A 16,448-nucleotide genomic window follows, 5' to 3' on the forward strand; every position below is an offset into this window, starting at 1 on the left:
AGGTTTAAAATTGTCTGCATTTGTGCACAAAGGAGGTGCCTTGTACCCTGCTCACTTTTGGAAGCCAAAACTGGGCATCCACAGATCATCCTCCTCCCTGCCCCAGGAACAACCACCTCTGCTTGAAGCTGAGAAGAGCAGCCCTATTCCCCTGGCTGAGCACAGACTGCTTGCAGGGGGTAGCCACACACAGCACTCCCCAGATGAGTGTTGAGGTGTCCATCTGTTCCTGTGACACAAGTGCCGCTCCCTGGGCCGGCTCCAATGCTCTTTCTGCAGGGAGATGGGTGACATGGCTGAGAGTGGCACTGGCTGTCACACGGAGCTGTCCTGCACAGCACCCCTTCCCACGCTGCATCGCCCCCACGCCCCTCCCTGACAAACTCCAGCATAAGCACACACTGTAGAAAGCAGAACATTTTATTGAATAGGCACAACAAATTAGACTAAATGCATATAACTGCTTTGGGATAGATCTGAAAAAAAAGGTACTGTTCTCTTTAAAACAGATTTGTGGGGCTTTTCTTCTTTGGTTAAGTTGTTTTATTCCAGCTTTAAGCATTAGTCCTGTGTGAAGGTGGCTTCTTCATGCTTTTTCATAAATTCTTTTGCAGGAAACGTTATTCATGGTGCATTCCTGGAAAGAAAAGATAATTCAATAAGCTTTTAACTCTTTCTAAATGTTAGTCAGAAGGTAGAGAATTACTTATCTATTGGGAATCAGTTTAAGAAAAAAATTGCATTTCTCTGCCTCTAAAGGCAATTGCTAAAAGAGTGAACTCAGTTTTGAGAGTTTCAACAACAGAAGACTGAAAAACAAGGACAGGAGTGAAAGAATTTTCAAGAACTGCTCTACTGACCCCCAGGAGATTTCTAACCTTTTCTTAAAAATCTCTAAAGAAGGCTTTTAGGACTTCTGTGGAGGCTGACTGGACCCTGGAGGTGGGCATGAACCTTTTTTTCCTTCACCTTTTGCAGCTGTGGTTGTCTTCACACATGTGAGCACAACACATGCACACACAGAGAGCTTTCAGACTTGCAGCTGCTAGTGTCAGCCTCTGCATGTTAGGCTCTGTCTTCATCTATTTTTAAGTTACATCAAACTCTGTTTTGTTCACTCTTTCTTAATGAAGTTGCTATTAAAAACGATTTCTATTTCTTCTCCTCTGGTCTCTATCCAAAGGCATTTAAATATTGAATTTATGGACATATTATTTTTCCTTAGGGGAGGGCAGAACTCTTCAGGAATTTTGTGCATATGTATGGTTTTGCATCATGTAGGAATCTCAGCTGCCTTTTATGAACATAGATTTAGTCCTGTCCCAGATTCTTCAGTGTGTTTTCTAAAACTGTAGAGCAGAGCTGGGAAGCCCCAGACTGTATGTGGGCCTTACTGGCATCAAATCAAGCACAATAGTCTCTGACCAGATAAAACCAAACAACAGAGCTTGGACAGGTTTCATTGCTCTAAAGTCATATTATTAACACAGTTGTTGGTGATGTATAGCAGGATTCCCACAGATGGCTCTAAGCCTCTGCTGAAGATGAACAGCAGTACTCTGCATCAGCATAGAGTGGAGGTATTTAATGTGGGCTTTGCTAATGCTTTCTCTATACTGTCCAGGACTTAGAGATTCTGAAATATATAAGTTTTCCTCATAAGGATTTTGGGTTTTTCTTCCTACACTTTCCCAGCCATGTCTTGCTATGGAGAACAGGCACCTCCATACCATTCCATAAGTTTAACAGCTTTTCAGTTTTAACCTATGCTCTAGACTCAATCCGAGAGACTTCTCACCAAGTGCACAGAGCCCTTACAGATGCTTTCCCTCCCTGTGTTTGAATCCAAAGTCATACATCAGCTGAACATGAATTCTGCACACTGAATTCAGTGATTAAGTAACAAAAATTAACTTACCACCACCAGGTTCCCATCCATCACTTTTCTCTTTATGATAGTCTCTTTTCCATCCCACTTCTGCACCTGGATCAGCACACCACTGTCTAGGGTTATGACATTCTACCAAAGTAAAAAAACAAAGTGTGGCTGTTTCATCAGGGTGCTCTGGTCCCAGGAGAAGACTCTCCAGGTCCAAACAGCACCAAGCACAAAGCACCCACAACAGTCTTACCTGTGGAGGCAGCATTTCTGCACTGATGCCAAAATCACAGCTCTGCCCTGCTGCTCCCACATCCCTTTTGAGAGATGTATTTGCAAAATGCCATTTCAGGACTCACCTTTGTTTTTCTGTCATCTGCTGTGGTCTCGTCAAACTCTTCACCCAGCTTGAAAGAGACCTCTGTATTTTTGAAGGTACTTTCTGTTTTGATGGTTATCACATCACCATTGATGCTGATAGTTACATTAGGCTTGGCCACACCAGCCATCTTCCTGGTAGCAAACCCCACACCTGTAAATAAGATAGGGCAATATGAATTTTTTGTCTTTCCTCAATCTTTTTGTCTTATACATTGGGAAAAAAAACCTCAGTGTTTTTTCCCCCTGTTGCTTTCTGAGTGTTAATAATTCTATGTTACAGAGATTCTTTTGCAAAATCTTAGTTGATACTGCTGTAGAAGCTGGGTGGGTTGATGTAAGGAAATTCTCTGTCATTGTCAAAATAGTAAAAGCAATATTTTGAAGACTGAGATTATATGAATGCCAGATATTTGCACATAGACTTGTTCAGAATAACTTTCGTAGCTTGTACACTAACTTGTATGCTAATTGTATCTAAATGTAAATAAGCAGGAATATACAACAGTTTCTGAGCCACAAAAGCAACAAAACTAACAAACAAGGAAAAAAAAAAGCAAGCTTTTTATATTTACAAGTGGGTAGGTTGAATATAAGGAAATGATTAAGAAATAGCCGGCAATTGTTATGTCCTGAGCAAAATCTGGAGTAAAGATTAGGAGTGCAAGTCGCACTCATTGAAAGATGTCAGGATAAGTCACAGTAAGTATTTTACCCCTAAACTGCAAAGAACCCCCCAGCTCTTTAGCATGTAGTAATTGAATCAGTGCAAGTTACTCCCTGCGTCTTCCACACTAACAGAATGTTGAAACCTTTTAAATCCCAATTTTAATTCTAAGCAAGAAGTCCACACCTTTAGAGAAAATTTTTAGACATCAAATCTTACAAGTATCTGCATGAATCCATGCATTTGTCTTTGTTAATATTCACTGGAGGCAGCTACAGAGTTTCATTCACTATAATAGCCATGGCAATTAACTGGCATCCTAATCCAGTAGCATTTTAAAGTTGTTTAGGTGTGTTGCTCATAGACATAAGGAAACTTGCTGCTTTCTAGCATCACACCAATTTGCATGTCCAAGGATAAAAGTTAATTCACACAAAATAATCCACTGATGTGTTTTACTTCCATTTATAAAACTACTAATAAGGCATGCATAGACTTGACTTACCTGAAATTATTCCCATCAGTAAAAGTTTTCCTGCTTTTTAGGATTTTAACACCACTTATTGAAATAGATGAATTCTCCAGTTTAAGGCTATCTGATCAAAATAGTGGATTAAACCCCCCTTGATAAACAGCATAGCCAGAAAAAGCAAGTAAATAATAAAGTTCAAAATTGGCATTCCTTCCCTGTTCCAGATACAAGAAGTTGAAATGACAATTCTCACCCAGTTCTTTCATATAGTCCTCAAAGTTTTCACTAGAAAGGAGCTTCCAGGTGCCCACAAAATGGTCACACATTTTGTCAGGCTAGAAAGATGTCTTCCACAGGTTCAAACAGAACAGGAGAATATAATGAGCTCCAGGAAAAGAGCACTTATCTTTAAAAAGGAGCCGTGGCCACATGATGCTCTGGGATGACCAATGAAGAGTGAGTCCCAGTGACCACTTCTTCCCCTACCCCTCCTCTGCCAGTGGGTCATAGTGCTATTATTCATCTGCCCTTACTAGCACAAAGATCATTGACTTGTTTTTATTTAATTATTTTTGTCGTTTAAGAACACTCTACCTTAAAGGCAAATAATTAAATAAAATTACCTCTCAGAATAAAAAGGGAGGCTCAAGCTCAACTCACAAAAATTAATGTTCTCTCCCCTACTCTTTCATTTCAGTCCACTATATGAAATGGATACAGCTCAGTTCCTAGACTTTCAGACCCAAAGGCTCATTGTGATCATTTAGCTTGCTTTCAGCACCCCTGCAATCAGAAATTTCCTCTAGAGAAATACAGAACTACAGGAAGAAGTAGATTTGGAGCACAAAGAGAGAACTCTGGGGTTATAGAAGGCTAAGGCAATAAAATTGCTTCCTTGATTGGGAACTGCTTGTCCTTGCACCACCTGAATCAATTTAATAATATGTCTGTAATATGCTTTTATGCAATGGAGATGCAATATGCAGTTTTGTGAGAAGAAAAATAACAAAACAGAGGATTTCTCTCCCTTTTACTCCCATGCTTTCAGACAAACTATGCCCCAATGACTAGCATTTTGAGGAGTTACGGCATAAATCTAGGCTCTAGTATTGACTTACCCAAAGTCCCTGGACACTTCATTTCTCTTCTGCTTGTGCTGTTCAGGCATTAATTTGTTTCAGGCAAGTTGTGCACAGGCCTGACATAATGGGCCCATCTTGACTGATCCTCTAAGCCCTGTCATACTTCAGTTCACAGAATAACTATCAGAAAGCAGTCAAGCAAGTTCTTAGACCTTCCTTTATCTGTAATGTGCTATTCCAATGGCAAAAAGCAGCTAACAAGTATATAGTCCAGCCCCTGAAATTCTCTTTAAGTGGATTTCCAGGAATTACTCTGCTGGTTGCTAGGCAGCGATGTTGTGGAGCACATACTTTTCTACTTGTTGTCTTTGTAAGTAACAATGCTATAGAAGAGTTATTTATATAGGATTGCAAGATCATAGGAGTATTTGGAAGGGAAGGAAAGTGAGAAGGTCTCCAGTGCATCCTTCCACTCAGGTAAGGTCACCTCTGAGCCCACATCAGGCTGCTTAGAGCTGTGCCCTTTTGTGGATCAGAAAACTCCCAGGATGGAGCCAGCACAGTTTCCCTGGATAACACACACCCCTGCCCAGCTGTCCCAAGGGGGAAAGGGTCTCCTTATCTTCTCTCTGAACATTTCTACTTTCAGCTTTTATTCACAGTTTCTCATCCCCCCACCATTCACCGCCTGGTTCCAACTCCTTGGTCACTTCCCCACAGGTGTTGAGGGCTGTTTGTAAGCACTCCCAAAGGTTAGCCAGGATAAGCCACTTCAGTCTCTTCTCACAGGGCAAGTGCTCCAGACCCCTGAGGATGCTGTGGGTCCTCTGCTGAACTCATCTCAAAACTGGGTGCAGGACTCTGGATACACGCTAATGACTGATGAGATGAGGGGCATAATCACTTCCATCAACCTACTGGCTGTACTTCTGAAATACAGCACAGGATGTTTTTGACCTTTCTGCTGCCAGGTCTCAGCTCATTGCTCACCAGGACCCTGAGGGCCTTTTCTGTAGGGCTTCTCCCTCGGCAGTGTGTCCCCAGCCTGGATAGCTCTGAGAGCTCAGCATGTTTGTACATGTATAATTAGTTACCCACTTGTGCCTTTAAAATGTCAGTCTGTAGGGACTAGAATAGCTAATCTTAGATTTGGCCTATTCTTTTAATTTTTTTTTTTTTTTTTGCCTATTCACTTTGGCCTAATCTCAAAATAAATAAAAATATATTCTAATTATGAAGCAGCTGGTGCATTTCCTGATTGGTTTTTGCAGAGTGTCACATGCTCAAATGTTCTTTAAAAGGAAATTCTGAGGTCCCTCAAGTTTGTGTCATTATCTTGAGGTATTTTTACTTCAGATTATTGTCTTGAGAAACTCTGTATTGTGTGAGCAGATGGTAGGAACATGAAAACTCAAAGATAGCATTTAAATAATGAGAACTGAAAGTACCAGCTGAGGATAGTTGCAGTGGTCCAGATAGAAAGGCTGTAAGCAGCTGAAATCAGCTCCTGTTTGTGCTTTCCTTGCCTTTTGGAAACTATTCTGTGTGCAGCCTACTACAACCAGTATTCATTTGTTTGGAGGGGAAATAGGGCCTTTATTTTCAAAACTACAGTCTGGGAGAGGGAATTGGCCTTTGGTGTTAACAGCTGTCTGCAATGCTTGTGATATTGGAAGAGTTTTTGGGGAAAGTAGAAGCACCTTTCCATGCAAATCAATTTGGAGCAGACAAGTGCACCCTCCTCAGGCAGTCAATTACTTGCACTTATTTAAAGTGAATCTGAGCTATTTGTAGCTATCTTGTGAATGTGGTGACTCAAAAATGCAAGAGGAAAGCCAGCTTGTGGGTTGACTCACATGTATACTTCAACAAGCAGCTATTTGGGAGCACATTTATGGCTCTGTCTTGGAAAGAATCCTACCAGTGGTATCCTTTCCCTCAGGAGAGACTTCCAGTAACAAGAGATAAACTTATGGCACTGATACAAATCATGCCTGCTCTCTGGGGCAAATGCATGCAGTCTGCTGATAAAGACAAGAGTTTTTAATGGTCATGAAGAAATCAGTGAGGCTTCTGAACCTGGAAGTTTAAACAAGTGATTCATGTCACTTGCAGAAGTGTCTTGACAGTAAGAGCTGGGCAATCTGGCTAAACAGCCCCGTGGTTATTGACACTGATGTGATCTCATACCACCAAAAACAAGGGCATCCTCAAAAATATAGAAATCTCCTTCAAAATAAGCAGAAATTTTGAAGAAACCACAGCAGGTAAGAGGTAAACCAAGAAAAGGAAGAGCTGGTGAGGGTCCAGTACAGGAAATGCTGACAAAGAAAATTCAACTCTTAATCCTGATATGAGCTGATGCAGCTCAAGTCTGCAAATAACAATGATACACTGTCTGCAATGTGGTCTTGGGGTGCTGTGACATTTGAGGATTGTTCCTGATGCAGGATATGCTGAAGTGACACAGAATTCTGTGGTTCTATGAAGTGTAACAACAAAGCAGCAGCTGTGCAGGGGAAATCAGTAGATGGGTTAAATTTTACTCTGTGACTCAGACCAGAGGTGGAGATGTACTTGAGATAAACTGCTTTTTACAAAAATAAGCACAATAGTAACCTCCCTTTGGCTCTTTCGGGCTTGCAGGAGCAATGACGCTCTTGCACTAGAATATGTGAAGGAGAGGATGTTTATTCCTGCAGTGAAGATCTGCCACTTAGGAGACCTTTCGATTGAGCATTGTGCTAAACCTTCCCTGCTACTTCATGTAAGGATGGATTTGTCAAAGTAAAAACACATCTTACTCTCAAATGCAAAAACATAAGTTAATAGTTATGACTGCTTAAAAGGAGGCTTCTTTCTTGAGTTCCTCCTTGCCCCAAAAGGGCAACAGAGTGAAACTCCTTTGAGTGCTCTGGCTGTCAAACTGGTGACTACCAATGAGCAGCAGTGGATTGTGCTTATACACTTGTCTCCATAGTTCTGCTGCTCTTTGGATAAAACCGGCATGAAAAGAATCCATGCTCGATTCCACAGCTGATGACATTGACAATGACTTCCATTGAACATTGCCTTAAAAGGAACCTGGCCTTTACATGGGTTTATTACTGGCACATGTGTCAATATTCATAGTAAGAAGAAATATGTTTTCTTGGCAAAGTTATAACAACGGAGATTTTTCCTTACACAGAGAGGGAACTGTGGCTTTGACCCAAGCTTCTTGTTCAGGCACAGTAACACCTACTGAGAAGATGGACTATAACAGGCCTCATGTTTGGAAGGAGGAACCATATCACACTTTCTGGTACTGCTGCAACTTAGACAAAGCAAAAACCTTTCTCAATGCTTATCTGGCTAGGTACCAGACTGGGAATTTGTTCTAAGGCCCCAGGGTAGCTACAAGAAAGGTGATCTAATTTTAGAGCAGACAAGAATAGGTAAAGGAATGCTGTTTCTGCTCACAAAGCTGCTACTTTCATTTCTTTTTAACATTTGAAACAGGTGAATTGCCTTGGACTTCTACTTAGTCAGGAAGAGGTATAACTAAAGCTTCAGTACTCATAATGTGACACACTGACTTTATAAAATACTGGCTTCAGTTCACTTGAAAGTTCAAGCGGCCAATTGGTTTTCAGTAGTATTTTTCTCTCTCTTGGGGAAGGAGGTGAGCAGGAGAAAAAACAGGTCCTTTTTCCTGTGCTCAGTGCCCAGGACCAAGCTGATGATCCTCCACTTGTGATTGTGGCTTTAGAGCTCACTCAGAACTGAGGGTACTATTGCAAATGGTAACTTTGTTGAAGGAGTCAGATTTGCCAGCAGCAACAAATCTGCTGTTTCCTTGAGTGGGTATTGGCACCATTCTATACAGTCACACTGCTGGGCTGTGACATTTGGAGACCTCAGGCTGATGTGCCCCAGCACCTGCTATTTTACTTTTCATTATTCTGGGTTATTTTATTTCCTCCTGAACTTTAGGCTCAATGACTGAGTCTCCACTCCATTAAATAGGTTTCCAATATCTGAAAGCAGGACCATGAAAATTAAAAACATTTAAAAGGTGTTTCTGAAACACTAAGCTAAGTTTGTGGCAAAGCTTTTAAGAACAGAAATGAAATCCCATAACTCTGAGGCATAGTAAGATCAAGTTCCAAACAAAACCCAGTGGTTGACTCCATTAACTTGCAATTAAAACATGCATAATTATGTTTTCTGAATTTGCTTTAAAGATGAAGAAAAAATGCAGATATGTCTGGAGGGTACAGCAAACCTCTGGGCCCTTGCCTTCTGAGAGACAGCTGAGATTCTGGCTTTTCTCAGAACATGGCATGGCAATAATATATGTTCTCAAACTTCTGTGGCTTGTACATGTGATTGCTATTCCTGAGGAAAACCTGGACTTCTCATACTCTCCTTTAACATGTATGTCCCTCATTCTGGAGAAAGGCAGTTGGCAGTGTGAATTTTATAAATTGCAGGCTGTGAGTTAAAAGGAATATCAGAAAAGTGAAAAAGGATTAGTCTTCCATGAAGAAGATCCCTGCCTAAGAAAGCTGATACACTGAGTGTGTTAGTGGGAGGTGGAGTGTGCAGGCTTTAATTCCCTTGGCCTGAAGTGGCTACTGAAGCTACATCTGATACTCAGAGAGTGGAAGACAGGGAAGTTTTTTTAAGCTGTTTTGGTTACTTATAGTTGTTATATACTTCTTTCTCTGCCTATATAACAGCTCACAGAATCACAGCTCACAGAATCATTTAGGTTGGAAAATACCTCCAAGATCATTGAATCCAGCTTTTGACTGATCTCCACTTAGAGCATAGCACTAAATGGCATGTCTAGTTGTCTCTTGAATATTTTTCCAGGGATGTTGACTCCATCACCTGTCTGGGCTGTCCATTCCAATGTTTATCAACCCTTTCTGTGAAGAAAATTTTTCTGATGTCCAAGCTGAACCTCCCCTGGTGCAGATTGAAACTATGTCTATTTGTCCTGTCACTGATTGCCTGGGAGAAGAGACTGACCCCCACCTGTCTACAGCCTCCTTTCAGGTACTTGTAGAGAGTGTAAAGTCTCCCTTGAACCTCCTTTTCTCCAGGCTGAACACCCCCAGCCCCCTCAGCTGCTCTTCGTAGGACCTATGTTCCAGCCCCTTCCCCAGCTCCACTGCCCTTCTCTGGACATGCTCCAGCATCTCGATGTCCTTGCTGTGAGGGGCCCCAAACTGAACACAGTGCTTGAGGTGTGACCTCATCAGTGCCCAATACATGGGAACAGCCACTGCCCTGACTGGGCACACTATTGCTGGTACAGGCCATTGTCCTCCTTGACTACCTGGGCACTGCTGGCTCATGTTCAGCTGCTGTTGACCAGCACCCCAAGGTCCTTTTCCACTGGACTCCTTTCCTGCCATTTCCCCCCCAGCCTATAATACTCCATGGAATGGTTGTAACTAATGTGTCGTGCCTGACACTTTGCCTTGTTGAACTTCATACCACTGGTCTCAGCCCATCAATCCAAGTTCAGTCTAAGACAGAATTTTTGCCTGCAAACCTAGCAGGTTACATGGTTTGGTTCCTTGATTACCATGATATCTGCTTAAGCTGAAATCTTTTTGTCTTTAGAAAGGATGAGAGATAATTTTTACTCTCTCATCCCCTATAGAAACATACATTTTCTGAAGTGGAAACAGCATTAGACAACAGACAACATGGTATTAGCATTTGGTCCCATTAGCAATAAAAGAACTTGGCCACAAAAATACAATGTTGAAGAGTCAAGCCAGAGAGGTTTATTTGCCAGTTCCAGCAAGTGTCTAGCAGGATAATGATTATACTTACACTACCTGCTGCTAGACTGAAGGTGTGCAGATTGGCACAGTACTGAAGCTACTGTGTCTTGCAGACTATACTGACACAAGTAAGAAAACTCCTACCATCTCTCTGATTCCATAAGGTAAGTGGTGGCACCCATCTGTCATATGCTTGGAAGTGTTTCACTACAAATAAATCCAAACTAGCCCAGGTTGACATACTGGCTCATTCTTGGGTGAATATAGCTGTCTATAACCAAACAACTCAAGTTGGTTGGCACCACAAAAACACTATGTGCCTAGTATGATCCAATCTAGCTGCATAACATCTTCTGCTCTGTGAAGCAGAAAATATTGGAGACTGCTTTATCAACTGATACAGCAAATTACCCATATGTTTCCTGAACATTTGCTGGTACAGAACCTAACTATGGTAACTGTTTAAAAAAAAAATCTTTCCATTTGGTAGCCAGTTGTGGGATCAAAGCAGAGGACACTGAACCCAGTATCCACACTGGCACTTGAAAGTGCTGTTCACAGAATCACAGACTCTTAGAATATCCTGAATTGGAAGGTACCATAAGGATCATTGAGTCCAGCTCCTGGCCGTGCACAGCACCAAGAGTCACACCATGTGCCTGAGATGGTTGTCCAAACACTTCTTCAACTCTGTCAGGCTTGATGCTGTGACCACTTCCCTGGGGAGCCTTTTCCAGTGCCAAACAACTCATGGTGAAGAACCTTTCTCTGATATCCAACCTAAACCTCCCCTGACACAACTTCAGGCCATTCCTTCAAGTCTTGTCACTGGTCATCAGAGAGAAGAGATCAATGCCTGCCCTTCCTCTTCCCCTCACAAGGAACTTGTAGACTGCAATGAGGTCTCCCTGCAGTCTCCTCCAGCCTGAACAGACCAAGTGACCTCAGCCACTCCTCATTTGGCTTCCTCTCCAGACCATTCACCATCTTTTTGCTCCCCTTTGGATGCTCTCTAATACCATAATGGGTTTTTTTTTTATACTGTGGTGCCCAAAACTGCCCACATAAGGTGAGGCCACCCCAGTGCAGAGCAGAGTGGGACAATCCCCTCCCTTGACCAGCTAGCCATACTGTGCCCGGTGCCCCCCAGGACATGGCTGACCCTCCTGTTTCAAAGTTATTGGGATGAGGCTGTAAGTAAAGTCTTAGCCAGAGGGGACCTGTATCTTTCATACACAGTTGGGAAAGTGTGGATTCTACAGTAAAATTCCTACATTCATAATCAGCCTGAACAAGTCAGAAGAGGTGGCCTTTGGATTCACATTTACTTACGCTGAAATTGGTAAGATTCCCTTACTTCCTGGTGTATATGACAAAAACCAGTGTGTTAAATATATCAATACTTTAGGTTAGCAGAACTTTTTTTTTGAAGTTATATAATTAACACGATCCTGATTAGTTTCTACTTATGTGCTCAAGAAAAACAATGAGGATGTGGCACTTGGGGATATAGTTTAGCTGGGAACATGGTGATGCCTAGCTAACATTTGGTCTTGATGATCTTACATCTTTTCCAGCCTTAAAGATTCTGTGATGCTATGATTCTACTTGTACCGTATTTCTATTATGAAGATACATGCAAGATTATTAAAATTGCATACTAAAAGACCAGTTTAATTCTAAAAGGATAATTTATGTCATATTGGAGATAAAAGGAGTTCAGGTCTACAAGCAAACACACCAGGGTAATTCCAGGTTAAAAGTTTGCTTAACATGTAAGAGGCAATGACTTTTAGTTACTTGAGTCTGCAGTGATGTCAGCCAGCTGAAGCCTCAAAACTGAATATTGCTTGAATGACCGAAATAATCTGTGGAAACACCTTACTGAGTGCTCTTGTGCAACAACCACCAGGAGCTGTTACCAACTATGTAATTTAGTCTTCATACTGAAATGGCAACTTTCCTATTCATTCTGGGAGAGTGTCAAGTGCAACCAGAATACTTCAATCTCAAATTTCTCTCTACTGCATTTCAGAGGCAAGCTAATCTGCCTCCTGTCTCACCTTTTCTTTTACCTACAAATTAGATTGTATTGTTCAAAGGAACACATTTGAAAAAGAAAAGTTATGCTGCACATTGATAGAAAACTAATTCTGAAGACTGAAATAAATCTCTTTGGATTGTTTGAATTAGTACTATTCAAAGTCACAACAATTCAAATCTCTGTTACTGGATGGCCAAATTTTCAATCTGTTTTTAGGCAAGAGTCTGTGTTTGGGCACACTGGGCAAAATTAACACCTCACACAACTTGTACAGAAAGCATGTTCCTCACACTTCTAAACCTAGTTTCTGCTTCCTGTCATGCTAGACTACTAATGAGCCACTTTGGAGAGCAGAAAGTACACAAGATTATCTCTCCTCCTTTTCTTTCCTCTATTACACAAAGCTGGCAGACAAAACCTTTCTCTTTTGAAAAAAAAAAAAAGAGCAGTTGTTGAGCTTGAGATGTGTCTGTGATCATGTGTGACCTGCTTTACAGTGTGAACAAGAGGAACCAGAGTGCTCAGAGAGGAGAATGCCTCTCTCTCCCCTCAATTAGGGCTTGTTAATGCCATCAAGATGAATGAAAAGGCAGGCACTGACTCCAGAGAACTACATCAATGAGACTGATGAAAACTGATTTAATTGTTTCTCAATCAAGTCTGTGAAAAGGCAAAGGTAAAACAGAAAAGAGTTGTTAAATTATTTATTCATCTCTCTGTATATTAGTAACTTTTCATGCTATAAAGTTGCTCATATTTTTTAAAGTTGCTTATGCTTTCTGGTCTCCAAACTCATGCCCTTGCATTTTGAATCCTTTGTCTTTGCTGCCTCTCCTCAGGCCTAGATATTCACATCTCTCTTTCAAGTATTGGTGACTTTTTTTCTCCCTTCACATGCCTATCAAATGAGGAACCTATCAAATTGGGTGAATATATGAAGGTGGAAAAAGACAGGGCAAGGCTCCTGAATGTTCTTTTTTTTTTTTTCCTTAACAGAATGGCAAAATTAATCCTTTTACTAATTTGATATAATATTTCCTTTAAAATCAAATAACTTATTCCTTTTCCTGACTCTATAGAATTATAGGTCAGGAAGCAGCAACTTCCTTTCTCAGAAAAAAGCTGAAAATCAGGTTAGTTTTCTGGGGCACGCAGGTAAAAGAAAGGTCACATATTTGTTTGCCTCACCAAAGAATGAAACAAGTACATGGTGGAAGGTGTTTCTAGCTATAGGGACCAAGCAAATCACCCACACCCTTTTCCCTTCCCTGAAAAATTATTTCTACAGCACAAGGAAGGTTCTTACTACTTACATTTTATCATGAAATTATTTTTGGAGATTATCCAGGGATTTATTTCAAAGCAATGTTTAGCTTCTGGCATCTGGAAAAGATGAGCTACTGGCTTGTGTCTGACAATTCTTAATGGAAGCTCTGTGCTGTGATATTGCTGCAATAAACCAGCATGTATAAAAGAGTCTCATGATCAGATTAAACTCCAAAGTCCAAGAATACTTGGACTTTTTAATGCAAGTAATCCATTTCTCAAAACACTGAAATAAATGTCACTGTAAGTCTGCACGTCCCAGTATCAGAGTAGTAGCATGTACCTGCAAACCAGAAGGAGTTGTTGGCTTGGGTCTTCAGCTTCAGCTGTGATAATTAAAGGCAGATAACATTAATTCAGTCATAAGGTTGTCATTTGCTGAGCTGCAGTACAGGCAATTCACCAGCTGTTCTGTGGCCACCAAGAGAACAATCTGTACTCAGACTATGTCCTTATAGGCCCCAGCCTATGTCAAATAGAGGATTTAACCCTAAATGTTGCTAAAATTTTGCTTAATAATTTCATATTTTATGACGACTGTGATTTGGCTGATATCCTGGATGAGACTGTCCTGGATAAATGTGGATGTTTAGAAAATGGGTATCTATAACGAAGAAAGTCAACTTGGATTCTTCTTTATACAGAACAGAGGTCCAGTGGTGCCTTACAGAGTACAAATGCTCTCATTTTTAGCTCGTTGCCTATGCTAGAAGAAAAATTTGTCAATTGTGTTAATATATTGCAAAAATAAGCAAGAGTGCTCCTGTGTGAAGCTCTGTAACTTCATTTCAAAACCTAAGATGAGGTACATTCTACATGATGGCAACCATGATGAGAGTGGGATGCACTCAAGGTTTTCATCCATTTCCATTAACAGAACTTGAGCAGCTGAGGATTATCAAATCATGGTTGTCCGGGTCCCTAGTAATTAGGGTTTTTCTCTTGAATCAGAATCTACATGACCACTAAGTATAATTTTCCAATCATACTTTAACACTGGTCAGCATTCAATCTTCTGTGAATAAAGCCATAAATACTTTCCTTGACTTTCAATGCCTTCTCTTTGTAATTCTAATATCCAGATGATATCTTAGTCCTAAGTAACTGCTGCTTTGTGACGCTGTAATCATCAGGGAGCTAATAAAGTACAGCAGATGAAATAATCTCAGCAATGCAATATTTAAGTCAACAATGAATAACAGCTATATTGCAAAGAATCTTGATTGTAAGAATTTTATATACTTCTGGAATAACTGTTCCTAATAGAAGAATGTGGTTTTTAACACTTCCTTACCTCAATTTTTTATTTTTTAACAAAAGCTGATCATATTCTTCTGATGAATTGAAAAATAGCCTTCAAATTAGTAGCAAATATGCTGTGACTCCCTTTGGTGGAAGTACAAGGTTTAATATGGCACATCATTTCCACAGTTTTGGGCAAGTGCTGCAGTATTTAAGAAACAATGTCTAATGACTGAACAAGAAAGTACCTTAACCCTCAGCCACCCTGTCAGCCGTAGAGGCACTCAAAGAGGGGGAAAGTAGTCACAGCAACTCCCCTGACTTTTCTAGAATTCCAGGCAGTGTCTAAGAAGAAATGTCAGTTCCAAGAAACTCAAGTACTCTCCTCCTACTTCAGACCTTGATGTGATTGATATGCCTTTTGAATTTTCTGCACTGAAGAGGGAAGGGTATGCCACAGGTCCAGAAAATATTATTTCAGTTATTTTAAACTTGGTTATAAATCAGGACTTGTGGTTCATAATGTACATTTAATTTTCATTGACTCCATCATGTTAATTTACCTCAAACTTGCCCCTCAGTGGATCTTTTTCCTGGTGTGTGACCCAGCTGTGCAGAGAAGATGGATCGTGTCAACAAGGCACATGCAGAGCCACTTTCTCACTGGACTGGAGGCTAAAAAAAGGCTTCTGTCCCCTCTGCTGTCTGCCTCTTGATTATGTACTTTGTGTTGTCCTGTTTCTGGACCTGTTTGGGTGACCTGCTCTGCACAGGTGTGAGGAAAAGCCCAGGTAATCACAAGCCTTGTGTTCATGCTACAGCGATGCTTGAGATTACAGTAGTACTTACAGTTTGCTTCCTAGGATGGTGCTTCTGTTCTACTGAATCATAGAGGGTTGGGTTCACACCAGTTAATTTCAGTCATTTCACAGTTAATTGGTCAACTTAGCCAAGTTAGTCCACTAAGCTCCAACTACAGACAAGGTGCAGTGAGACATTCAGGTCCAGGCCATATACTAATGGTGTCTATTCTACTGCAGGATGCATGTGGAAGTAAATTAATTTTTCCATTGGCTACAGAGGACACATGAATAAGTATCTTAAAATTAAACCTCCTTCCTGCACAGATTTTGGTCTTGCAGAATCAAGGAGTGATTATCCAACACTTAGAAATACCCATATGCTGCAGATCAATCACTTAACTGGTTTAGAGAAAAACTGCTGGGCAGCAGTTAGACCTGGCTCAATCTAATAGCTTTATTAAAAATGGTAATAGAAATAAAATCCTTGCCAATAAATCCTGTGGATGACACAAATACTTGCAGAATGATAAATTATGACAGATGAAGGATTGGTAGGTCAGCATGAGCTGGATTTGGTAGCAAACAAAATGTGCTGCAGTATGCATAAAAAATGGAATACTGGAAAATGGTACATTGGTAAAGGATTTTGACCAGACCACCAAGTGTTAACACCAGTGTGACAAATGACTAATATGATTATTGAGGGTGTTAAGGAGAATACAATACTTTTTTGGGTTAGAGACTGCTGGATGCAGAATGAGCTGCACAA

The 16,448-nt window shown here is 40.8% G+C and overlaps 1 protein-coding gene across 1 annotated transcript; it reads right to left on the minus strand.

Annotated features, from left to right (window-relative positions):
- Positions 1–404: 404 nt before the first annotated feature.
- On the minus strand, positions 405–3,771 carry LOC128788908 (fatty acid-binding protein, adipocyte). The gene is made up of 4 exons (XM_053944241.1): positions 3,650–3,771; positions 2,239–2,411; positions 1,919–2,020; positions 405–637 (listed from the first exon to the last, which is right to left on the minus strand). The coding sequence occupies exons 1-4, from the start codon at positions 3,720–3,722 to the stop codon at positions 587–589; spliced, it is 399 nt and encodes a 132-aa protein (XP_053800216.1). The 5' UTR covers positions 3,723–3,771; the 3' UTR covers positions 405–586.
- Positions 3,772–16,448: the final 12,677 nt, after the last annotated feature.

Source organism: Vidua chalybeata, chromosome 1 (assembly GCF_026979565.1).
Source record: "Vidua chalybeata isolate OUT-0048 chromosome 1, bVidCha1 merged haplotype, whole genome shotgun sequence".
Lineage (NCBI taxonomy): Eukaryota > Metazoa > Chordata > Aves > Passeriformes > Viduidae > Vidua > Vidua chalybeata.